General features: G+C 34.9%; 2 protein-coding genes across 4 annotated transcripts; one reads left to right on the top strand and one right to left on the bottom strand.

Moving 5' to 3' along the window:
* On the top strand, window positions 3,058-17,372 carry LOC104714181 (amyrin synthase LUP2). Of its 3 annotated transcripts, XM_010431463.2 has the most exons (19): window positions 12,210-12,280; window positions 12,519-12,733; window positions 13,737-13,922; window positions 14,065-14,154; window positions 14,237-14,434; window positions 14,494-14,578; window positions 14,703-14,869; window positions 14,941-15,132; window positions 15,197-15,310; window positions 15,387-15,506; window positions 15,586-15,708; window positions 15,795-15,893; window positions 15,979-16,035; window positions 16,127-16,317; window positions 16,398-16,575; window positions 16,671-16,751; window positions 16,833-16,916; window positions 17,019-17,116; window positions 17,280-17,372. In XM_010431463.2, the coding sequence occupies exons 2-19, from the start codon at window positions 12,530-12,532 to the stop codon at window positions 17,326-17,328; spliced, it is 2,316 nt and encodes a 771-aa protein (XP_010429765.1). In that variant the 5' UTR covers window positions 12,210-12,280; window positions 12,519-12,529; the 3' UTR covers window positions 17,329-17,372. The 3 variants fall into 3 exon arrangements, with proteins under 3 accessions (XP_010429763.1, XP_010429765.1, XP_010429766.1); XM_010431461.1 differs by lacking the exons at window positions 12,210-12,280; window positions 12,519-12,733; window positions 13,737-13,922; ... (14 more) ...; window positions 17,019-17,116; window positions 17,280-17,372 and adding exons at window positions 3,058-3,070; window positions 3,309-3,525; window positions 4,212-4,397; ... (13 more) ...; window positions 7,391-7,474; window positions 7,579-7,900; XM_010431464.1 differs by lacking the exon at window positions 17,280-17,372 and having other exon boundaries at window positions 12,251-12,733; window positions 17,019-17,257.
* Window positions 17,276-20,737, bottom strand: LOC104714180 (protein STRUBBELIG-RECEPTOR FAMILY 5-like). The gene is made up of 15 exons (XM_019229617.1): window positions 20,609-20,737; window positions 20,361-20,493; window positions 20,186-20,257; window positions 20,022-20,087; window positions 19,877-19,948; window positions 19,711-19,782; window positions 19,542-19,613; window positions 19,391-19,456; window positions 19,231-19,296; window positions 18,805-19,115; window positions 18,473-18,732; window positions 18,112-18,383; window positions 17,891-18,011; window positions 17,671-17,807; window positions 17,276-17,564 (listed from the first exon to the last, which is right to left on the bottom strand). The coding sequence occupies exons 1-15, from the start codon at window positions 20,691-20,693 to the stop codon at window positions 17,276-17,278; spliced, it is 2,094 nt and encodes a 697-aa protein (XP_019085162.1). The 5' UTR covers window positions 20,694-20,737.

The raw sequence follows: 23,716 nt of genomic DNA on the forward strand, positions 1-23,716 counted from the left end.
AATATTTCCGGCGAGCTTCTTCGACGGCTGCTCGTTCATCCTCTGTGCCGGCGTCGGGATCAAACTCCCATGTCTGCCGTCCGAGGAAGTTGTTGGTGCTGGACAAGAAGGGCTCTTCTTTGTTTCCACTTGCTATCTTCAACTTCCACATTCTTTAGAGATCTTAATTAATTATTCATCTCAAAATATGGCATATTGTATGCATCGTCTACTGAGTGCACGTAATATATGTGGAGAAAAGAAGAGAAGTATAAGGAGAATATTGAATTTGATTTACAAGATCCTTTTGTTTTTTTTTTTTGTTTTAATCAATAAGAATTAGACATGTCATAATACATTTAATAAACTATTCATTCAACTCCTTATTAAATAAGAAAACAAAATCTGTATACATTATTATAAAATTAAAATTTCAAACTGTTTTTTTATAAACCCAAACCGATATATAATTTCATTATAACTACCAATTTGCGGTAATTCGATGTCGACAGTATATTGGAATTTTCAGAAAACACTAGCTAGCTAAACCCGAACTATATTTTCCAATCATTGATTTGGGATGATCTTTTTAAGAAGATTACAACTTCCCCTAATTAGCTGGATTGATGATTCCTTTAAAATCATCGCTGTCCGTTTCTTAAAATCATCCTAAATCTAAAATTATTCGATTGAACATTTGCAGAAATTACTCATTTGTTGGAAATCTGATATTTTGGAATCTATTATATTAAAGGAAAAAGTTAAAAATCAATCAATATGGATTGACTCATCTTCAAAACTTTGTTTTAAATCATATATACTATAGAAAAAAATGTGAGCCCCAATAAACAAACAAATGACTTTGATTCAACGGTCTTCTTGAATGTCACGTTTTGCTGACCATGATAAATTGAGAACAAAAATGAACATTTTGACCCAAAAAAAAATTGAACAAAAAGATTAAAAGAATATACAGTATATGTAACGTTTCAGTTTCAGCGGTAGCTAGTTTGCATGCATGCTGGTTGGTGATTTGTCAAGCAACTTAATCTCTCCATGTGCTATATTCTTTTTTTCATAGAACAGAAGAGAAGCATTTTCACTTATCAGCCAAAGCCCATAAAGACGTTTCGCAAGTGTTTGTATAATTTGTGTGTCCAGCCTTGCGCCAGCACGTACTGTCTCTAGATACCATAGTCGATCGATATATAGTTAAATCATCTCGTTCAACATATTGAACGATAAGATAAATTGATCTGTTACTGAACCCCCATACCTGTATAATTTTGTAAACTTCCATACCTGTATTATTTTGACCTCACCCACCCCTTTTACGAAAAGAGATTTATACGCGACGTGACTCGTGATGAGTATCAATGAAGAATAATCTATTTTACAAAATTTATCTAGAGAGTAGTGTACAAGCTAGAAACCTGGGTCTTAGAAACAATGAATGCATTTAAAGTCCTACGATAAGTATGGTTGTAAACGCTTTGGGTTTCAAATGTTCGGTTGTGAATATGAGCGTTGGATATACTTTTTTTTTTTTTTGTCGTCTAAGCGTTGGATATACTTATAAAGTATATTTTGTATCTATATCGCCAACACTTATATAGTAATTAATTATGAAGTAGTATAAATTTAGGATCATGTTTAGTTGTATTAAAAAAATATAGACATACTGTATTAAGCTCATTAAGTTTATATTAATCGTTTCGATTAAAAACCGTAATATATCTTTTAAAACAACACGATATGAAATATACTACATTTTATGTAATAGTAAAAAATCTAAACCGTTGTACACTTTTCTAGCAGGGATTGTACATGACCAAATTGCAGAGGTTTTTCTTAATTCTTAAAGACAAAAACAAAAACGCCGTATAAAAAGTTGGAAACAGTACGGTGGCACTTATTGCGATTGACAAAGTGAGTAATATATGTTTCACTCTTGTTCTTTTTTGTCAAATTGCTATTATCTCATAACGATCATGTGCGCCCTCCATTTATATACGGACATCTGCCCACACTGCATCTAAGACGACGGTACGTGTGGCGTTTATGGTTAGGTCGGTCATGATTAATTGTTGATTACTCCAATAGTCCAATTTCTATGTACTTGTTTTCGATTTTTCTTTGTTATAAGTTGGAACTAAGTTTTATTTTGGTCATTTGTGTAGTAACAAGTTGGAACTAAATTACATAAAATACGGTTTAAATAAAAATCAAAATACATGTGTCCTTTTTTTGTTTGGGTATAAATAACTGTTAATGTTGCTAACTGGTTCTAACCAATAAAAAGAGTTTGATTAATCGTGATTTGATGTAAAAAAACGACAATTTCATTTATTTGAGTGGTCTTTAGTCTCTACACTCCGATATTTATATGTGTGGTGTGTGGTCTCTAGGACTCTCTCCCGAAAATCAAAACATAAGTGATTGAAAAGTGTACGTACATATGTTTTCATTAATGAAATGTGATGAACTAAACAGGTGTGGTCCATCCACCACCAGATCATTAATTACTTGAGTTTGATTTTGGGAGTACTATTTGAGTTCTGATATATATTTTGCTATGGGAACTGATCATTAAAAATATATGGTCATATGGAACCTACGAGCTAGGATTTAGATGATAACAAGATGTCTTGTGAGTCCATTTATGTTTAATTAGTTACTCCAAAAACCAAATAATACGATGTTACCGCACTAACACGGTGAGAAAAAAAAAAGAAGGAGAGAAGAAGTACTATAAACTTGTAATTAACTGTAATCTACTTTAAGTTGAAGAGTGTTAATTTGAGGCTTTGTCTTTAATTCTGCTGTAAACTATACATATAATTAAGATGTATCATGTATACCTTTTACAATTTAGAAGAAAAAATAGATTTGTCTAACCCAAAAATAAATAAACGTTGATTGACAAAAAAAAATAAAAAATAAATAAACGTTAGAGATAATAATTTAGTTAATTTAAATAAGCGCCCAAATTATTATTATAATCTAGTTTCTCCTCGACCTCTATATAAACATACGTACATGAAACTCTCCAAAGCATAACAATCGCAAAGGCAAACATCGACGTCGCCAAGTACTCTCTTATCTCTATTATTCTCACTCTCTCTCTCTCTCTCTCTTTAACATGTTCATTACATAGGGTATCTTTAGTTTTAGTATATAAAGACATATATAAGCATGTAAAATATATAGTGTATATAATCTATATATTGTATGCATGTCTAGGTACTGGCTTATATACCATCGTTTTGTATGAAATTCTAAACTCACTAACTATAAATATGGTATATGGATCATATACGTGTAGATAGAGGATCATTCATTATGTGGAGGCTGAAGATAGGAGAGGGAAATGGAGAAGATCCTTACTTGTTCAGCAGCAACAACTTCGTCGGACGTCAAACATGGGAGTTTGATCCCAAAACCGGCACACCGGAGGAACGAGCCGCCGTAGAAGAAGCTCGTCGGAAATATGTAGACAACCGTTCTCGTGTCAAAGGTTGCAGTGACCTCTTGTGGCGAATGCAAGTGAGTTTTTTAATTGCATTCACCAGTGAGATTTATTTGTTTATTATTATGACAAAATTCCCTAAAATCTAATCAGCTAGATGTTTGTGATATTGGGTATATAAATTATTATTATTAATATATATATATGTATTCACAATTTATACACACATGACACATGCAGTTGGACTACAACCACAGTAAGAAAAATATGGATTTTGGCTAATAGAATTATTATCAAAACCAATCAGACTTGTCGTAAAGGAAAACTGTATGTTAGTGCCGTTTAGGAAACATTATATTGAAGGATATGTGTTGATAATTTCATATAGAAAATATATAACATTTTTTTTAAAAGAATCTTCGATTTTAGGCAAATCATTCGAAACAGAAGGAGAAATGAAAGACAAAAAAAAAAATCAGATAATTCATACCTAATTATAATGGCTCTCGGAAAATCAATAAATTCGACCGAGAAAGAGAACAACCCAATCTTAGTTGACCAAAAAAACAAAAAAAAACGGAAAACTGAACAACCAGTGACGAAATCATAAAATGAAGTTATTATACTTTTGGGCCCCTTAAAGTTAAGTTAAATGGGCCATGTGCAATTACTCAAACCTTGTTTGTTTCTTTCCTTTTTTTCAACGAAAGTTTCTATTTTTTTTGATGTGAGTTGATTTTGACTGGGGACTACTACCGTACAGTTTCTGAAAGAAGCAAAGTTCGAGCAACTCATCCCGCCGGTGAGGATCGACGACGGCGTAGGCATAACCCATGGAAACGCGACGGATGCGTTACGGAGAGGAGTTTCTTTTTTCTCGGCTTTGCAGGCCTCCGATGGTCACTGGCCTGGAGAAATCACCGGACCTCTCTTCTTCCTTCCTCCTTTGGTATGTTTCTTCTTCTTCTTCTTCGTTTTCCCTTTCAATTCCTACTCTATGTCTATTGGAGGATACTCAATTAGGGTTAGATTCAGAGATTTAGGGTTTCGATTGCGAGAGAAATTAAAGGAGGAATCAATGAAACTTTGGCTGCAGGTATTTTGTTTGTATATCACAGGACACCTTGAGGAGATATTCGATGCTGAGCATCGCAAGGAGATGCTTCGACATATCTATTGTCACCAGGTACTCTCAATTGATGCCTCTGTTTTTTGTTTTTTTTTTTTTTTCAAAAAAGAGACTTGACAAGTGAGATCCTCACAGGAGTAAGTAACTGTGTAATTTGCAGAACGAAGATGGTGGTTGGGGATTGCATATTGAGAGCAAGAGCATGATGTTCTGCACGGCACTGAATTACATATGCTTGCGTCTCCTCGGAGAAGGTCCCAATGGAGGACGAGATAACGCTTGTAAACGGGCCAGGGACTGGATTCTTGACCGTGGTGGTGTGACTTATATTCCTTCCTGGGGAAAGATTTGGCTCTCGGTAAGCTTTTGGGACCATATCAACTGATAGAAAGGTTACAATCAGCTTTTGATTTGTTTTGTGTGTAGATAATTGGAATCTATGATTGGTCTGGAACCAACCCTATGCCTCCCGAGATCTGGTTGCTACCTTCTTTCCTTCCAATACACTTAGGTTTGTTCTCCGTTTCTTGTTTTTTTTTATAGATTTTACCAACTGGCACGTTTTGAAACTGTTATTTCCATTTGTTGATTTTTTGGTTTTCGATGTATAGGCAAAGTTTTGTGCTACTGCCGGATGGTTTACATGCCCATGTCATATCTCTATGGGAAGAGGTTTGTTGGTCCAATAACACCTCTTATTCTGCAACTGCGTGAAGAACTCCATTTGCAACCTTACGAATCTATCAACTGGAATAAGACGCGGCGTCTATACGCAAAGGTATGGTTGGCAATTTCTTTTATCTTGATCAATGTCACGATAACATAAACATTACATTGTTCTTCTCGCAGGAAGACATGTATTTCCCACATCCTTTGGTTCAAGATTTGGTATGGGACGCTCTTTACCTCTTTGTGGAACCATTCCTTACCCGTTGGCCGTTAAACAAGCTTGTCAGAGATAAAGCTCTTCGGCGGGCAATGAAACACATACATTACGAAGACGAGAACAGTCATTATATCACCATCGGATGTGTTGAGAAGGTAAAACGTCGAGTGAACCTTTATAAACTTATGCATATACATTATATCACTATCGTATGCATATACATTATATCACCATCGGATGTGTTGAATTCTAACTGTTGGTTTTTAGGTATTGTGCATGCTTGCTTGCTGGATTGAAAACCCGAATGGCGACTACTTCAAGAAGCATCTTGCTAGACTTCCAGATTACATGTGGGTCGCCGAAGATGGAATGAAAATGCAGGTACCAAAGGATTGAAAACTAGATAGTAGGTGTAAGTCTAACAATGTAAACTTCTTAAGAATTTTAATTTTATGCAGAGCTTTGGAAGTCAACTTTGGGACACAGGGTTTGCGGTTCAAGCTATACTTGCTAGTGATCTCTCTGATGAAACCGGCGATGTACTCAAGAAAGGACATGATTACATTAAGAAATCTCAGGTTTGATATCCTTTTTTATATTATAGTAGTGTACCGTGAATTGCTCTAAAGAACAGGTGGATATGTTTTCTTAATTTCAAAGAACATTGCAGGTTAGAGAAAACCCTTCGGGTGACTATGAGAGCATGTACCGCCACATTTCCAAAGGAGCATGGACTTTATCTGATCGAGATCATGGATGGCAAGTTTCAGATTGTACAGCTGAAGCTTTCAAGGTATTCAACCAGTTACTGATGCAAAACAAGTTAGCTGCAGTTTCCTTGAGAATTATGCCTCAAAGTACTTCTTCTGTGTTGTAGTGTTGTCTGCTGCTCTCCATGATGCCAGCTGAGGTTGTTGGCCAGAAAATGGATCCCGAACAACTATTCGATTCTGTTAATCTCATGCTGTCTTTTCAGGTAAGGTTGAATCTATAAGGTTAATGTCCCAAAAAAAGTATTGGCTCTTAATAGAATTTACAACCCATGAATTCATCTAATGTAGAGTGATAATGGAGGTATGACTGCATGGGAGCCTGCCCGTGCATATGAGTGGATCGAAGTAAGAGCTGAATGACACAAGGATGCTCGCATATTTTTTGCTAAATTAGAAGTTAGTAGGAAAAGATTCTCTGATGTTAAACCTTTGTAAATGGTGTTTCAGTTGCTCAATCCCACAGAATTTCTGGCTAATCTAGTGGCTGAGCGTGAGTATGTGGAATGTACCTCCTCTGTTATGCAAGCTCTGGTTCTGTTCAAACAACTCTATCCGGATCACAAGACGAAAGAGATCAGCAGGTCCATCGAGAAAGCAGTGCAATTCCTAGAAAACGAACAGAGGCCAGATGGTTCATGGTATATTACTTTTAATTTTAACACAACTCATACATATGGTTCAGAAGAAGCTTAACAAAATACAATGTGTGCTCGAGTCATGATAGGTATGGAAATTGGGGTGTTTGTTTCATTTACGCCACATGGTTTGCTCTTGGCGGCCTAGCAGCCGCTGGTAAAACGTATCAAAATAGCCAGGCTATCCGTAAAGGTGTTGAATTTTTGCTCACGATACAGAAAGATAATGGAGGTTGGGGCGAAAGCTATCTGTCATGCCCTGAACAGGTATTTACGGGGATCAAGACCTTATTATTACGTAAATTTCATCAAAATTATCGAATTAAGTGCTGATCTTTCTAACATGATGTACGTGTAGAGATACATACCTTCAGAAGGGAAAAGTTCCAACCTGGTGCAAACTGCGTGGGCAATAATGGGGTTGATCAGCGCTGGACAGGTTCAAATATTTCATTTTGCATACACTCTTTTCGATAATTACAACGAAATTTCTTTGGTTTAATCTATTAAAGAAAACAGGCTGAGAGAGATCCAATACCTCTTCACCGTGCTGCAAAACTTATCATCAATTCGCAAATGGAAAATGGAGACTTCCCACAACAGGTTAGGTCTTTGCTAAAAATTTAGATTATATTATGTTTCATAGCTTCCATTATCTTCTTGGTACATAATTTTGATCTAGATCACTGTTATAATCGCATTTGCAGGAAATAGTAGGAGTGTTCATGAAAAATTGCATGATACACTATGCTACCTACAGAAACACATTCCCATTGTGGGCACTTGCTGAGTACCGGAAAGCTGCGTTCGTTACTACTCCCTAACATCTATAGCGTTTGTCTCACTTAGTCTTTTATATGAAACACAAGAAAAAGTTGTATTATATTATAATAAGAATGATAAGATTTATGCTATGTGTGGAAACCAACAACATGATGACACGTGTGTCTCACACCACATCTCCAGGGCATTTGCACAATTCGTTTCTGAACGTAGCACTTTCCTTAATATATGTATTTGTTTGGTCTCGCTGTTCCTTTATAAACAACTTATGCATAATTCTCGATGGACTAAAAATGTTGTTTACATATATCGCGGTGTGTGACTACTGAATACCACAAAAGATAAGATAATGAGATTAACGAGTTATCCACCTCTATAGGGACCAACAAAATATTGCTCACAAGATAAGAATTTTGAGAGGCCATAATCTGATACGAAATTGTTAGAAGGCTTTATGTTCGTATGCATCGGTTGACATGCGTCGTGTAAGGTACCTACATAAAAAAAACCACTTGCGTTGGTGTGTCTTTGTCTGTCGCCTGTCGGTTTATGATTACTCGACGGTTCCAGCGGTTCGAAAGGCAATTCTTGGATATTTGTGATCAAGTATATTTTCTCCATTAATCGTTTTACAATTTTGTTGAAAATATCGTTTATATTTTCAATACAATACTTTAAACATTTATACTATTTATAGAATGTTGGTTGGAAAATGAGTTTGTATTAATGAAGGATCTTTTTATTGGAAGTCCGATATTTTTGGAATCTAAAAGAGGGTTATTGGTTCTATGATTTTAATGGATTTGGAAATCCAGACAAAAAGCATGTGTTATTTAATCATTGATTTTAAAATACTTATCAAAATGATGTGTTATTAGTTCCATGATTTACAAATACTTGTTAAAATCCCATGTTATTCATTCAATGATTTGTTTTTGGATTTCAAAATCCACATTATGTTTTAAATAGATTTGAATGGATTTGAAAGTGTAAAATAGAAGGATTCAAATCCAAGGATAAAACATGTTATTTCAAAATCCATGTATTTTGATTTTTAGAATTTACAATTTCATATGGATTTATAAATTACCTCTCATCAAATAAAAAATTTTAAAAATCAATCGATATGGATTGACTTCATCTTCCAAACATGTGAGCCCCAACAACAAAATAAAAGACTTCGGTTTCGTTGAACAGAGGAAAAAAAAAAATAATAATATGTAACGCTTGAGCGGTGCCCTTACGGTAGCTAGTGATCTGCATGCATGGTTTTGTAAGTCGATCAACCTTATAATACGTTGGAGATTGTTCGTTGGTATTTGGTAACTGAGTATTTCCCCTTTACACCTCCATACCTGTATGTATTAATCTTTACTGCACCCGTTTTATAAAAAGAGATTTATCGATCCGTGTGAGTATCAACGAAGAATAATCTATTATACAAATTTGTGTTATTGAATTCTAATTTATAAATCTTTTTGAAAATTTCAACAAAATCATCAAAAATAAATAAGTGAAAGAGTTTTAAGGATTGCTAGAAAGTTTTATATAGTTTTGTTGATTAGTTTTCTAAAATCTTGTAAATTCTTCTAAACAATTTCTGTATTTCATCTATATTTTTATGATTTTATTTTGTGAAAAAAATGTATAAAATCATGAACTAATAACAGAATAATTAAATTTATTAATAATAGATTCTTAAAAATATTAAAATCATCGCTATTGAATCTACCGTTTCTTAAAATCATCATAAAGCTAAGGTTATTCGATTGAAGATTTGCCGAAATTACTCTTTTATTGGAAATCTAATACTTCATTACAGGAAAAGTTAAAAAAAAAATCAATCGATATGGATTGACTCCATCTTCCAAACTTTGTTTTTAATCATATATGGCAACATCCTAGATAAAATCTAATACCCCTTCACCGTGCTGCGAAACTTATCATCAATTCACAAATGGAAAATGGAGTTTTCCCCAACAGGTTAGACATTCTTGTTGCTAGAAATTTAGATAATATATGTTGTCGTACTACATATTTTGTTTTAAAGAATGTTATAATCGCATTCGCAGGAAATAGTACGAGTGTTCATGAAAAATTGCATGATACACTGTGCTACCTACAGAAACACATTCCCATTGTGGGCACTTGCTGAGTACCGAAAGGCTGCATTCGTTACTACTCATCAACATCTATAGTGTTTGTCTCACTTGGTCCTTTTTTATATGAACATACGAAAAAGTTGTATCATATTATTATTTATAATAATAAGATAGTGCTATGTGTGGAAACCAACCACATGATGACACGTGTCTCTCACACCGCATCTCCACGGCATTTGCACAATTCGTTTCTGAACGTAGCAGGCACTTTCCTTAATATATATATGTATATTTGGTCTCGCTCTTCCTTAATAAACAATTTATACATAATTCTCGAAGGACTAAAAATGTTGTTTACATATATCGCGGTGTGTGAATACTGAGTACCACAAAAGATAAGATAATGAGATTAACGAGTTATCCATATCCACCTCTCTAGGGACCAACCAATTAATGCTCACAAGATAAGAATTTTGAGAGGCCATAATCTGATAGGAAATTGTTAGAAGGCTTTATGTTCGTATGTATCAGAAACGGTTGAATGTTGGTTGGAAAATGATTTTGTAATAATGAATGATTTTTTTATTGGAAGTCTGATATTTTTTTGAATCTAAGACTTCATCAAAGGAAATTATTAAAGATCAATCGATATGGATTGACTTCATCTTACAAACTTTGTTTTTAATCATAAATAGAGAAAAAATATGAGCCCCAACAACAAATAAATGACTTCGGTTCAATGGTCTTCTCGGATGCCACGTTTCGCTGACCAGAGCAAACAAAAATAATATGTAACGCTTTAGCGGTGCGCTTACGATAGCTAGTGATCTGCATGCATGGTTTTGTAACTTGTAAGTCGATCAACCTTATAATACGTTGGAGATTGTTCGTTGGTAACTGAGTATTTCCCCTTTACACCTCCATTACCTATATGTATTAATCTTTACTGCACCCGTTTTACAAAAAGAGATTTATCGATCCGTGACGTGAGTATCAATGAAGAATAATCTATTTTACAAATTTGTGTTACTGGATTCTAGTTTAATAAAAATTCGAAGACTTCAATAAAATCATATAAAATGAATAAGTGAAAGAGTTTTAAGAATTGATAGAAAGTTGTATATATATAGTTTTGTTGATTAGTTTTCTAACATTTTGTAAATTCTTCCAAACAGTATCTGTATTTTATTGATATTTTCATGATCTTATTTTGTGTAAAAAATGTATAAAATCATAAATCAATAACATAATAATTGAACTCATTAATAATTGTAGATTCTTTTGTTTTAATTAAATAACACAAAAAAAATTATAGACTTTTTAAAAATCTGAATCTAATACCCCAAATTTGTTAAGATTTTAAATGATTTTTTATAAATTTTTACAAATCACAAACTAATAACACCAAATTTTAGCAGAATTTAACAAAATTTTAATCTAATAACAACATATTTTAACCAACATTTAAAATCTTTAAAACTTTATTTAAATACCAATAACATTCTTGTGGTGTACTAGCAGCTAGAAACCTGGGTTTTAAATTGGCAATACTGGATAGGAATTTAGAGCCCTATGATAAGTATGGTTGTAAACGCATGTACCGAAAACTGTTATTGAATATATGTACTTTTTGCCATCTATTACATCATTGATATAAAATCTCTTTGATCTAATCCTATTATGTTGATATTCAACAACATGCGGCATATGCAGTTATGAGGAACAATTCCCACAAACAATGATTCCACGGTGCAGCTCTCCCTACAACAAACGGTTATGTATGTACGACATCTTCTCTCCAGTGCCGGTCCAGAGGGGAAGCAACCCAAGCGAAGGTTGGGGTCCCAATTTTTTTATTTTTTTTTTCTTTAGTAATTAAGACCTTTTTGAAGTTTTATTTGATTGAGTTTCTAAAAAAATGCTCAATTATATAGAGAATAAATAAATTTTATTCCAAAAATCAGATTTTAGTATGAATTTGATTCAAAAAAAATTAACTTTTAGTGTGAATCTATTAAAAAGATGTCTAATTTTTTTTTCTTTAGTATAAGGAGTAAAAAAAAATTGTTCTGAACCTCCAAACTGAGATATGTGTAGGACGCCCAATTATACTAGACCGGCACTGCTTCTCTCAACAACATACGAGACCACAACGAACAGCTCTGCATGCGGTACTATGGACATCCCACTAATCTGCAATAAACTATATTTATTGGAATTCAAAACCCGAAACTAAGTAATATTAATAAACTTTAAAGTTTTAGTGAACCATTGGATCAAAAAGACTTCTATTCACTATTAAATATTTATGTAAACGATATTTGTTAAAACAAGCTTTTGTGAATAAGTCACTTGTAGTAGTTGACAAAAAAAATTAAATTAAATAACAAATATTTTTTAATCAATAAGTCCAAAGTATTCTTATTTTGTTCGTCCTCGACCTCTATATAAACACACGTACATGAAACTCTCCAAAATATAATCACCAATCGCAAAGGCAAACATCCAGGCAGCCACAAGCTAAGTAATTCTCTCGAATGTTTCACTCTCTTATCTCTACTACCCCCTCTCTATAACATGTTCATTACATAAGAGCTCTTTAATATCGATGTATAAAGACATATAAAATCATACATATATAGTGCTTATATTATCTATGTACCGTACATATGCATAGAAACTGGATTACATACCATCATGGGATTGTTTGTATGAAATTCTAAACTCAGTGAGTATATATGGATATGTACCCGTATATACAGAATCAATCATTATGTGGAGGCTGAAGATAGGAGAGGGAAATGGAGAAGATCGTTACTTGTTCAGCAGCAACAACTTCGTCGGACGTCAAACATGGGAGTTTGATCCCAAAGCGGGCACGCCGGAGGAGCGAGCAGCGGTAGAAGAAGCTCGTCGGAAATATGTAGACAACCGTTCTCGTGTTAAAGGTTGCAGTGACCTCTTGTGGCGAATGCAAGTGAGTTTTTTTTTTTTTTATTATTTTATTTTTTTTTTAATTATTCACCAGTGGGATTTATTTGTTTATCATCATGACAAGTTGCCCTAAAATCTATTTAGATGATTGTGAAATTTGGCTCTATCTATATATAGATATATTCATAATTTATATATGCACATGCAGGGAAATATATATTGGCTACAACAACATAAATAAATATATATATATATATATATATATTCATAATTTATTCACTTATTTTCGCTAAAAGTAGAATTGTCATCAAAATTCAAAATAATCAGATTTATCGGTAAAAGGAAAGTGAATGTTATTTAACAGTGCCGTTTAGGATCTGTGTTGATAATTTCAGTACGATGATCTATGAAAGAAAACTAAGCTAATATATAGCAGTTTCCTTATATAAGATTAAAAAATATTCCCTCTGTATCAGAATAGATGATGTTGTAGGATTTTATTTTGTATCAGAAAGGATGATTTTCTGTACACTTTAATCAATTAATGATAAGAAATTGCAAATTTCAAGAATCATTAAATGAGAATTTAAAAGTTTGATGAAATACTATTGGTTAATAAGTATAAAAATATGTTATTATAAATAAATAATACATTTATTGCTATACATTAAATGTTATTCTTGATTCATGTAAAAATTCTAAAACATCATCTATTGTGATACAGAGGGAGTATATAACAGTTTGTTCAAAAACTTTAATAGAATCTTGGACTTTAGTCAAATCACTGGAAACAAGAGTAATTTCTCTTGAGAAAAAAAACACAGAAATAATTCATAATATCTAGGAAAACCAATTTATTCACATCGACCAATGACGAAATCGTAATCAAGGTTTTTACTCTTGGGCCCTAAAAGTTAATGGGCCATGTGCCATTACTCATACCTTGTTTTCTTTATGCTTTATTTCCTTTCTCTCCAACGCGAAGAAGGTTTCTATTTTTAATGTGAGTTGATTTTGACTGGGGACTGACTGACTACTGTACGCAGTTTCTGAGAGAGGCAAAGTTCGAGCAAGTGATCCCGCCGGTGAAGATCCACGACGGCGAAGCCATAACCCATGGAAACGCGACGGATGCGTTACGGAGAGGAGTTTCTTTCTTCTCGGCTTTGCAGGCCTCCGATGGTCACTGGCCTGGAGAAATCACCGGACCTCTCTTCTTCCTCCCTCCTTTGGTATGTTTCTTCTTCTTCGTTTTTTTCTTTCAATTCTTACTCTATGTCTATCGGAGAATACTCAATTAGGGTTAGATTCAAAGATTTAGGGTTTCGATTGCGAGAGAAATTAAAGGAGAAATCAATGAAACTTTGGCTGCAGGTATTTTGTTTGTATATAACAGGACACCTTGAGGAGATATTCGATGCTGAGCATCGCAAGGAGATGCTTCGACATATCTATTGTCACCAGGTACTCTCAATATCTTGGCTCTGTTTGTAAAGAAGAGACTTGACAAGTGAGATCCTCACAGGAGTAACTGTTTAATTTTCAGAACGAAGACGGTGGATGGGGATTACACATTGAGAGCAAGAGCATGATGTTCTGCACCGCGTTGAATTACATTTGTCTGCGTCTCCTCGGAGAAGATCCCAATGGAGGACGAGATAACGCTTGCAAACGCGCCAGGGACTGGATTCTTGACCGTGGTGGTGTGACTTATATTCCCTCCTGGGGAAAAATTTGGCTCTCGGTAAGCTTTTGGGACCATAGAATGGTTACAATCAGCTTTTGATTTTGTTTTGTTTGTAGATACTCGGAATCTATGATTGGTCTGGAACCAATCCTATGCCTCCGGAGATATGGTTGCTACCTTCTTTCCTTCCAATACACTTAGGTTTGTTGTCTGTTTCCATTTTCTTTGTTTGTTTAGATCTTACGAATTGGCTCATTTTGAAATAGTTATTTCCTATCTGTTTTTTGGTTTTTGATGTTTCTCTTGCGCTAAAACACATTTATAGGCAAAGTTTGGTGCTGTTGCCGGATGGTTTACATGCCCATGTCATATCTCTATGGGAAGAGGTTTGTTGGTCCAATAACACCTCTTATTCTGCAACTGCGTGAAGAACTCCATTTGCAACCTTACGAATCTATCAACTGGAATAAGACGCGGCGTCTATACGCAAAGGTATGGTTGGGAATTTCTTTTATCTTGATCAATGTCACGATAACATAAACATTACATTGTTCTTCTCGCAGGAAGACATGTATTTCCCACATCCTTTGGTTCAAGATTTGGTATGGGACGCTCTTTACCTCTTTGTGGAACCATTCCTTACCCGTTGGCCGTTAAACAAGCTTGTCAGAGATAAAGCTCTTCGGCGGGCAATGAAACACATACATTACGAAGATGAGAACAGTCATTATATCACCATCGGATGTGTTGAGAAGGTAAAACTATGCATATTCTTTCTAACTATCGTGTGCTTGAATTCTAAAACTTTTGTTTTTTTAGGTATTGTGCATGCTTGCTTGCTGGATTGAAAACCCGAATGGGGACTACTTCAAGAAGCATCTTGCTAGAATTCCAGATTACATGTGGGTCGCCGAAGATGGGATGAAAATGCAGGTACCAAAGGATTGAAAATCAGATATTTGGTGTAGTCTAGCAATGAGAATTTCTTATGAACTCTAATTTTATGCAGAGCTTTGGCAGTCAACTATGGGATACAGGGTTTGCGGTTCAAGCTATACTTGCTAGTGATCTCTCTGATGAAACCGGCGATGTACTCAAGAAAGGACATGATTACATTAAGAAATCTCAGGTTTGATATCCTTTTCTTATTATAGTAGTGTTTTCTCGAATTGCTCTAAAGTGTTTTCTTAAATCAAAGAACATTGCAGATTAGAGAAAACCCTTCTGGTGACTATGAGAGCATGTACCGCCACATTTCCAAAGGAGCATGGACTTTATCTGATCGAGATCATGGATGGCAAGTTTCAGATTGTACAGCTGAAGCTTTCAAGGTAATCCAGCCAGTCACTGATGCAAAACAAGTTAGCCGTAGGTTCCTCGAGAGTTATGCCTCAAAATTACTTCTTCTCTTTTGTAGTGTTGTTTGCTGCTATCCATGATGCCAGCTGAGGTTGTTGGCCAGAAAATGGATCCCGAACAACTATTCGATTCTGTTAATCTCATGTTGTCTCTTCAGGTAAGGTTGAATCTATAAGGTTAATGTCCCAAAAAAAATATTGGCTCTTAATAGAATTTACAACCCATAACTTCATCTAATGTAGAGTGATAATGGAGGTATGACTGCATGGGAGCCTGCCTGTGCATACGAGTGGATCGAAGTAAGAGCTGAAAGACATAACGATGCTCGCATATTTTTTGCTAAATTAGAAAAGATTCTCTGATGTTAAACCTTTGTAAATGGTGTTTCAGTTACTTAATCCCACAGAATTTCTGGCTAATCTTGTGGCTGAGCGTGAGTATGTGGAATGTACCTCCTCTGTTATGCAAGCTCTGGTTCTGTTCAAGCAACTCTATCCGGATTACAAGACGCAAGAGATCAGCAGGTCCATCGAGAAAGCAGTGCAATTCCTAGAAAACGAACAGAGGCCAGATGGTTCATGGTATATTACTTTTAACACAACTCATACACATGGTTCAGAAGAAGCCTAACAAAATACAATGTGTGCTCGAGTCATGATAGGTATGGAAGTTGGGGTGTTTGTTTCATTTACGCCACATGGTTTGCTCTTGGCGGCCTAGCAGCCGCTGGTAAAACGTATCAAAATAGCCAGGCTATCCGTAAAGGTGTTGAATTTTTGCTCACGATACAGAAAGATGATGGAGGTTGGGGCGAAAGCTATCTGTCATGCCCTGAACAGGTATTTACGGGGACCAAGACGACCTTAACTAGTACATAAATTTCACCAAAATTAACGAATTAAGTGCTGATCTTTCTACCATGATGTACATGTAGAGATACATACCTTCAGACGGGAAGAGTTCCAACCTAGTGCAAACAGCTTGGGCAACAATGGGGTTGATCAGCGCTGGACAGGTTCAAATATTTCATTTTGCATACACTTTTTTTCCGATAAATACAACAAAATTCTGCGATTTAATCTTTTAAAAAAAACAGGCCGAGAGAGATCCAATACCTCTTCACCGTGCTGCGAAACTTATCATCAATTCGCAAATGGAAAATGGAGACTTCCCACAACAGGTTACATATTTGCTAGAAATTAAATTATATATGTTTCATATCTTCCATTATCTTCTTAGTACATATTTTTGATCTAGAAAACTGTTATTATCGCATTCGCAGGAAATAGTTGGAACGTTCATGAAAAATTGCATGTTGCACTATGCTACCTACAGAAACACATTCCCATTGTGGGCACTTGCTGAGTACCGAAAAGCTGCGTTCGTTACTACTCCCTAACATCTATAGATTTTATGAACACAAGAAAAGAAAAAAGTATTCTATTGTAATAAGATAATTATTTCGGTCTTTTCTTGTGTTCATTTCGAGAAAATTAGTAATAATCTCATCTTATAACGTCACTACTTTTCTGTTTAACTCTAGTAATCATAATCGTCGTGGGCTCGAAAAGACGATGAAAGATCATCTTTAAGCTTCATACTTGACCGTTGAACCATCCGTTCAAGCGCCTCCACAACTTCCGACATGGGTGGTCGGAACTCTGGTTCCACCTGTACACATAATGCGATGATGTCGGCGAACCGTGATAATGACTTTGGTGGGTAAAGCCCGTGCAATGCTGGATCCGCTATATTCGACAATGCGTCTATGTCGTGAAGCTGTGGTGTCGCCCACCGCACCAACGATCTTTCTGGCCTTGGCTTCTCTCTGCTTATAGCACAACCCAACCCAAAAAAAAAAAAAAAAATCAATTCATAATCTAAAAACTGAGATTCGATTTGAAGATAAATGATCTTGTAAAAATGGAACTGACCCGTCAAATGGAACTCGGCCGGTGAGAAGTTCTAACATTACGACGCCAAAGCTGTAAACGTCGCTCTTTGGTGTATAAGCAGAAGGGTTCTTGGCTTCTGGTGCATTGTATCCTTCTCCAAGGTTTTGACTCGTTCTCTGCCACACCATATAGTGAACATTAATTCTAGTAAACTCAGTCCCAACTTTCTACAAAAAGAAGGGAAAAGTATAATGCTCACAAGATAGAATTTTGAGAGGCCGTAATCCGAGAGACGAGGGTTGAGATCTGCGTCTAGCAAAATGTTAGAAGACTTGATGTTCTTATGCATCACAGACGGCGAACATGCCTCGTGTAGGTACCTACACACAATAACGACAATGTAATTAATGATCACAAATAAATAAAAGAGCGTTTGCGTTTATGTATTTTTTTTTGTTTGTGTGGATTTTAAGAACATACTCGACGGCTCGAGCGGTTCCCAAGGCGATTCTGACTCTTGTATTCCAAGTCAACGGTTTACTGAAAGAATCTGACAAATGAAGGAACTCATGGAGTGAGCCGTTTCTGAAGTATTCGTAGACTAACATGTTGTGACCTTGCTCTGAGCAATAACCTACGAGCTCTGCTATGTTCTGATGCCGAATCTTTGAGACGCTCATTACAATCGGCGTTATATCTTCTGATTTACTCGAATCGAACAATGTCGAATCGATCTTCTTAACCGCCAAAGTCTGCATGACATAGAAAATTTGATCAGATATTGTTTAATTGAGTTGTGATTGTTCTGTTACTTGTGTAACACGTTAGGTTAGGGGATTACCCGTCCATCGAAATACTTGGCTCTGTAAACACGTCCTATTGAGCCTTCACCGAGTAGATTTCCAGGTGAGAAATTGGCTGTTGCGCTTTGCAAATCAGAGAGCTCGAATTCTGTAGCGGAACGAGTCGAAGTGGTTCGTTTCGCGTTGAGCTTGTTGGCGAACTCGGTATCGTTGAAAGACATCACACGCGACGAAACTGAATGCTTTAGTCCCTTTGATCCTATCCCGTGGATATTATCATCATCATCCGAATCTCCACCTTCAATAAATAAGCTCATCTCGATCAGTTACTTGCAAAACCAAATAGGTCCAAAAAAAACATCTCGTATACCTTTGTAATCGTTGCCAAAATCGACGCGTAGCTCTTGTGCAGATCCATGAGAGGAAAGAGATCTGAACTTTGGAGTGTGTTGGCTCCTGTCTTCGTCGATGAAATGAGGAGAGATAGATGACTTTTTCTTGGAGACAAGCGCGATTAAAACGGCGATCAACACAAGAACTCCTAAGCTTGCTCCAGCGATCATCATTCCGGTCACAGCGGTTATACCTCCTCCGTCATTAGAACCTGAAGATTTTCGACCGTATTTAACACCCGGAGGTGGTGGTGGAGCAGTTTCAGTTGACCAGTCGTTGCCTCCAGTCCTTTATCAAACGCAAAACAGAGAGAAAACAGGGGAACTCTTTTATATATCCTCTGTTTTTTTTTGTTTTTATGTTAAATCTGTTTCTTGTGTAGAAAGCAACCTGTTTCACTTACAGTAAACTGTCTATATCCTTAAGCTCATTAGGTATCCATCCTTTGAACCGGTTGTCTTCGACGTTTCTGTAATCACACAAGAAGAAAACGAATGTTTTTTTTGAGTATCGAGTATGGGAATTGTGTGAAAACCTAATTAAGAGGTTTTTTAGATGCTTACAAGTCATCAATGGCAAGGTTCCTGAGAACGTTTATGTCGCCTGTGAAACGATTTTCCTGCAAGTGTCTTGCACAATTACAAGACAAGATCCAATTTTAGCATCCGAGAGAGAAAAAAACACTTAAATAATGATTTGTTTCTTATTCCATACAATTTTTTGAGGCTTGTGAGATTAGCAAAACTCTGAGGTAATTTCCCAGAGAGTTGATTTAACGATAAGTCCCTGCATAAGTAAATTTGGGTGTGTAAGGTCTCAAATTTGGTGATTTTTAACAACATTTTCTGTTGAAAAAGTATATAACTAAAGGAATTGTACCTACAGAGTTTCGAGTTTTGACAGTTTCTGAAACATATCTTGTAGATCTCCATTGAGCTTGTTTTGTCCAAGATTACTGCGCGTATTTCAAATATATAAATTAACAAGTGATCATAAAACCTAACTAACAACAACGATATACTTGATGAAGGTTATTTGCTTTCACTCACATGCTTTGGATACTTTTCATTTGAGATAAGGAGTAGGGCACGTTTCCATCGAGTTCGTTTTCAGAAAAGTCTCTGCATCAGTGAGAAAAGATTACGATTTGTTTCTTGGGTAATAAGTGATCAAAAAACAAATGTAGGAACTTACAGATTAGCAAGGTTGGGTGGGAGTTGATAAGGTATGTTCCCTTTTAGATTGTTTTTGCTGAGATCACTGTACTATCACCAGATTTTAAAACCAAAACTGTTATTTTCTGATTTCTAGTTTTTTTTTAACTGATTTAAAAGAGACTATTAAATGAGAATCCTCACAAATTGGTGAGAGATTTGAGGTTGCTTAGTAGATAACCGAGAGATCCACTTAGCTCCAAGCCTGATAACTGTCTGTCGGAGAAAGAAAAAAAAATGAAAGAAATAAGATAACTTGTGATACAAGTAAGGATCTGAGATTAGGGTTTTAAAATATATTAGGGTTGTTATCATATACAATTCGGTGACGGAAGAGCCTTTGCATTTGACGCCTTCCCAAGAACCGTCGCAGGGATCACCTCCACTAGATTTCCAGCCTTTGAGTTTCGACGGTGAATTTAAGCTCGTAAACATCACGTTCAAAGCGGAGACTGCCAAAACATTTCTGATTAATTCTTGATCGGTCTAATCTAGTAGTAATCACATATTAAAACATGTTTTTGTCTAATAAAAAAAAATGAGATTGAAGCCTAAATTGTATTTTACCTTCTTGGTTATCGGTTTTTGCTTGAACTAAAGTGATGATAATAGCGAGAGAGACGATCAAGAGGTGTACGAGCTTCTGCATCATCTTGATTTGCAAGAAAGATAGAAATAAGGATTCGGGGGTTAGGGTTATGCTTCCTGGTTTGATTCACGGACGACAAGATAACGAGGGTTTGAGAGAGAATGTGCCATTGTAATTAGATTTAGGGGTGGAGACATTTTTGAGGTTTGGTTCAGGGACAAGATATGATCATCATTCACGACCATTAACTTTCGCTGAACAACTGTTTACTAATTTTAGATCTTTGAGGGAGAACGATAGATGCGCCATGACGGTGAAAATATGTGTGTGTGTGTGTTTAAATTTTTAACCAACCAATTATTAAAAAAATATATTTGTAATTTGTCAAAGTACAAATACTTGGGCTGATCTGAGCGTTAGGCTAATGTGTAGTCTCTCTCATAGTCTCTCATATTAGCCCAGACAAACCCACTTGTATTGTATGCTTAATGTGAGCCTCCTAAAAAAATTTATAAGCTCAAAGCCGGAAGTCATTATTGGTATACCATCAAAACGTATCTTCTTCAAATCTAAGTTTATAATTGAACCCAAATACAATTTCTAAAAAAATTATTGCAGTAGAATTACAATGAGTTATTATCGGTCATAAAATAACAATTTTGTAAGGGAGAATATCTTTGATCAAAAATTTCATTATGTACTAGTTTGAGAACCCCACACTTATGTAGAAATATTGTTGACTGAAATTTTCTTCATTTACTTTGGATCAAAATACTTAATAAATGTCGTAATTTCTGATTCTTTTCTCACCTAACTTTGACCCGTGAACCAAATATATGAGTTTTGTCGAAGTTTGCAGATAATCTCGAATATGAAAAAACTATCGAAGGTATAAAAAAAATGACACAATAACCTGATTTTACTTGAAACGCTCCAAACGAATGCTTTATATACCCGATTTTATTATACGCTACACGTATGTTTTTACAACATTTAAAGAGTTACACTTAGTCAAACTTTATTCAGTTTATCTTGTACAGTAGAGGATTGCATGTGTAATTGAAAACAGTTTCAGAGAATGAAAAAAAAATATATTTCATTGGTAGAACCAAACCATAATATATATATATATCTATTTATTATGTTAAATCTGCTAATTCCTAATAATTATCGATTTACTATAAATTTTAAATAAAATAATTTCTTAATTTTTTAGGAATAATTAAGTAAATAACTACGTAATTTCTGATACTAAACGTTGGAAAGGATGTTATTGGTTGACAAAAATAAAAAGGGCATTTAGTTGTTAAGAATGACTTTGACTCGGAAGTCGGAATATTCAAATCTTCCCCAACGACATTACAAAATTTAGCCACACTTTTTTCCTTTACAACACAAAATTTGTCCACGTTGACAAATGACAAGTATCCTTACACCCCGATTGAAGTTTTCAACTGTCGACTAGTATATACTATCCATATTTGCATGTCTATGTTTAAAACTTAAAAATACTTGCAAAAAGACAAATATAAATTATTAGTTATGATATGCTCATTTCATGAACGTTTGGAAAAAAAAAAAAAAAGAAAAAAAGAAGTTTGTAGTGATTTTAAAGTGACTAGCGACAAAAGCAGTGAACACATCACCGCTTTAAGTTTTAACCATAAGTACAGATCGAAGCAATACACATTAATATTATATCAGTAGAGGTGGGTCTAGGTTTAGTAGTTAAATCTGCCTAATTTTCTATTTGTAATACAACAACTAGGAAGATGAACAACCAATTAATAAATAAAAATAAACTATAAATAGCTACAGTGTTATCAATTATAGTCAGAGTAGTCTTGACTAAACTCTAAATGGTACAACCACACAAGAACCAAGCTCTAGTTAGCTAGTAATATCTATATAGTCAATACTATATATCAACTTACATAACAAACAACTTTTTCTAAGTAATGAACTATTTATATATTGTCAAAATATTTGCGTATGTGGTTTCTCTCATAAAAATTAGAGTTCAACAGATTATATCGCTATATATATATATATACTCAACAATAACAGCATGTCATTTTTTTCTTCATATATTTGTAATTGGAATTGTTTTTTGATGATGATAGGTAAACTGCAAGTAGCAAATAGAAGAATCTACTACAAACATTTGACAGATAAATGACGAGTGTTTTAAATATAAATTGTGAAAGAAAGTTTTAATGGTCAATTTAATGGACCATTAATTTAAAATACAAGGAGGTTGGTTTTATCTGCGTTGGCGGCTAGACGTATTTTGTTAGCGCACGCGATCATTCTAATGACATGAAATGCGTGTTGTCGAGGTAGTGCACGCAATGACGCCAAATGCGTGTAGTCGAGGTACGTATCATGATCGAATTATAATACTATATGTGTGAGGATGTGATTTTCACATATTGAATGAGAGGAACTACGTACAAAAGCTATATACGGTATATATAAACATAAACTAATAATTTTCAAGAACATTTGTAGCATAGTAATGTGTTACTATTTGTTTATGTCACCATCCATATCCAGTGCCGGCTTAAGGAGGAGGGCAAAAGGGCGTGTGCCCAGGGGTCCATTATTTTTCAGTAAATACTCGATTGAAGTACGTATGTTGTTGGCAAAAGAAAATGGAGTCGGGTAACGTACAAGTATTATATTGGGAAACATTAATAAAGTAATCGAACAACACATCAGAGAGGTATGATTTGATTAATATTTCGATAGATATATAGTACATTATACGGTTGAACCATCCAAATGAACCATTTGATCATTTAGACCTTGTTCGTTTGATCATTTAGAATTTCCGTCTAAATTAATATTTAAATGATTCATCCAAATGATCCAACAAACAAAGCAAAAAATTGGTTCATTTGGATGATGCATCTGAATGAAAATATGTTTATTTGGTTTATTTACATTCTTCTCTAAATGGATTTGATTAGAAAATGACTAAAATATCTATGTTTTGATCTAATAATTTTTTTAATCTTAACCATATTGATTTAAAATATATAAATACAATACCAAACAAAAACTCCAAAAATCTGAATATCAAT

Source organism: Camelina sativa, chromosome 9 (genome assembly GCF_000633955.1).
Source record: "Camelina sativa cultivar DH55 chromosome 9, Cs, whole genome shotgun sequence".
In the NCBI taxonomy this organism is placed as follows: Eukaryota; Viridiplantae; Streptophyta; class Magnoliopsida; order Brassicales; family Brassicaceae; genus Camelina; species Camelina sativa.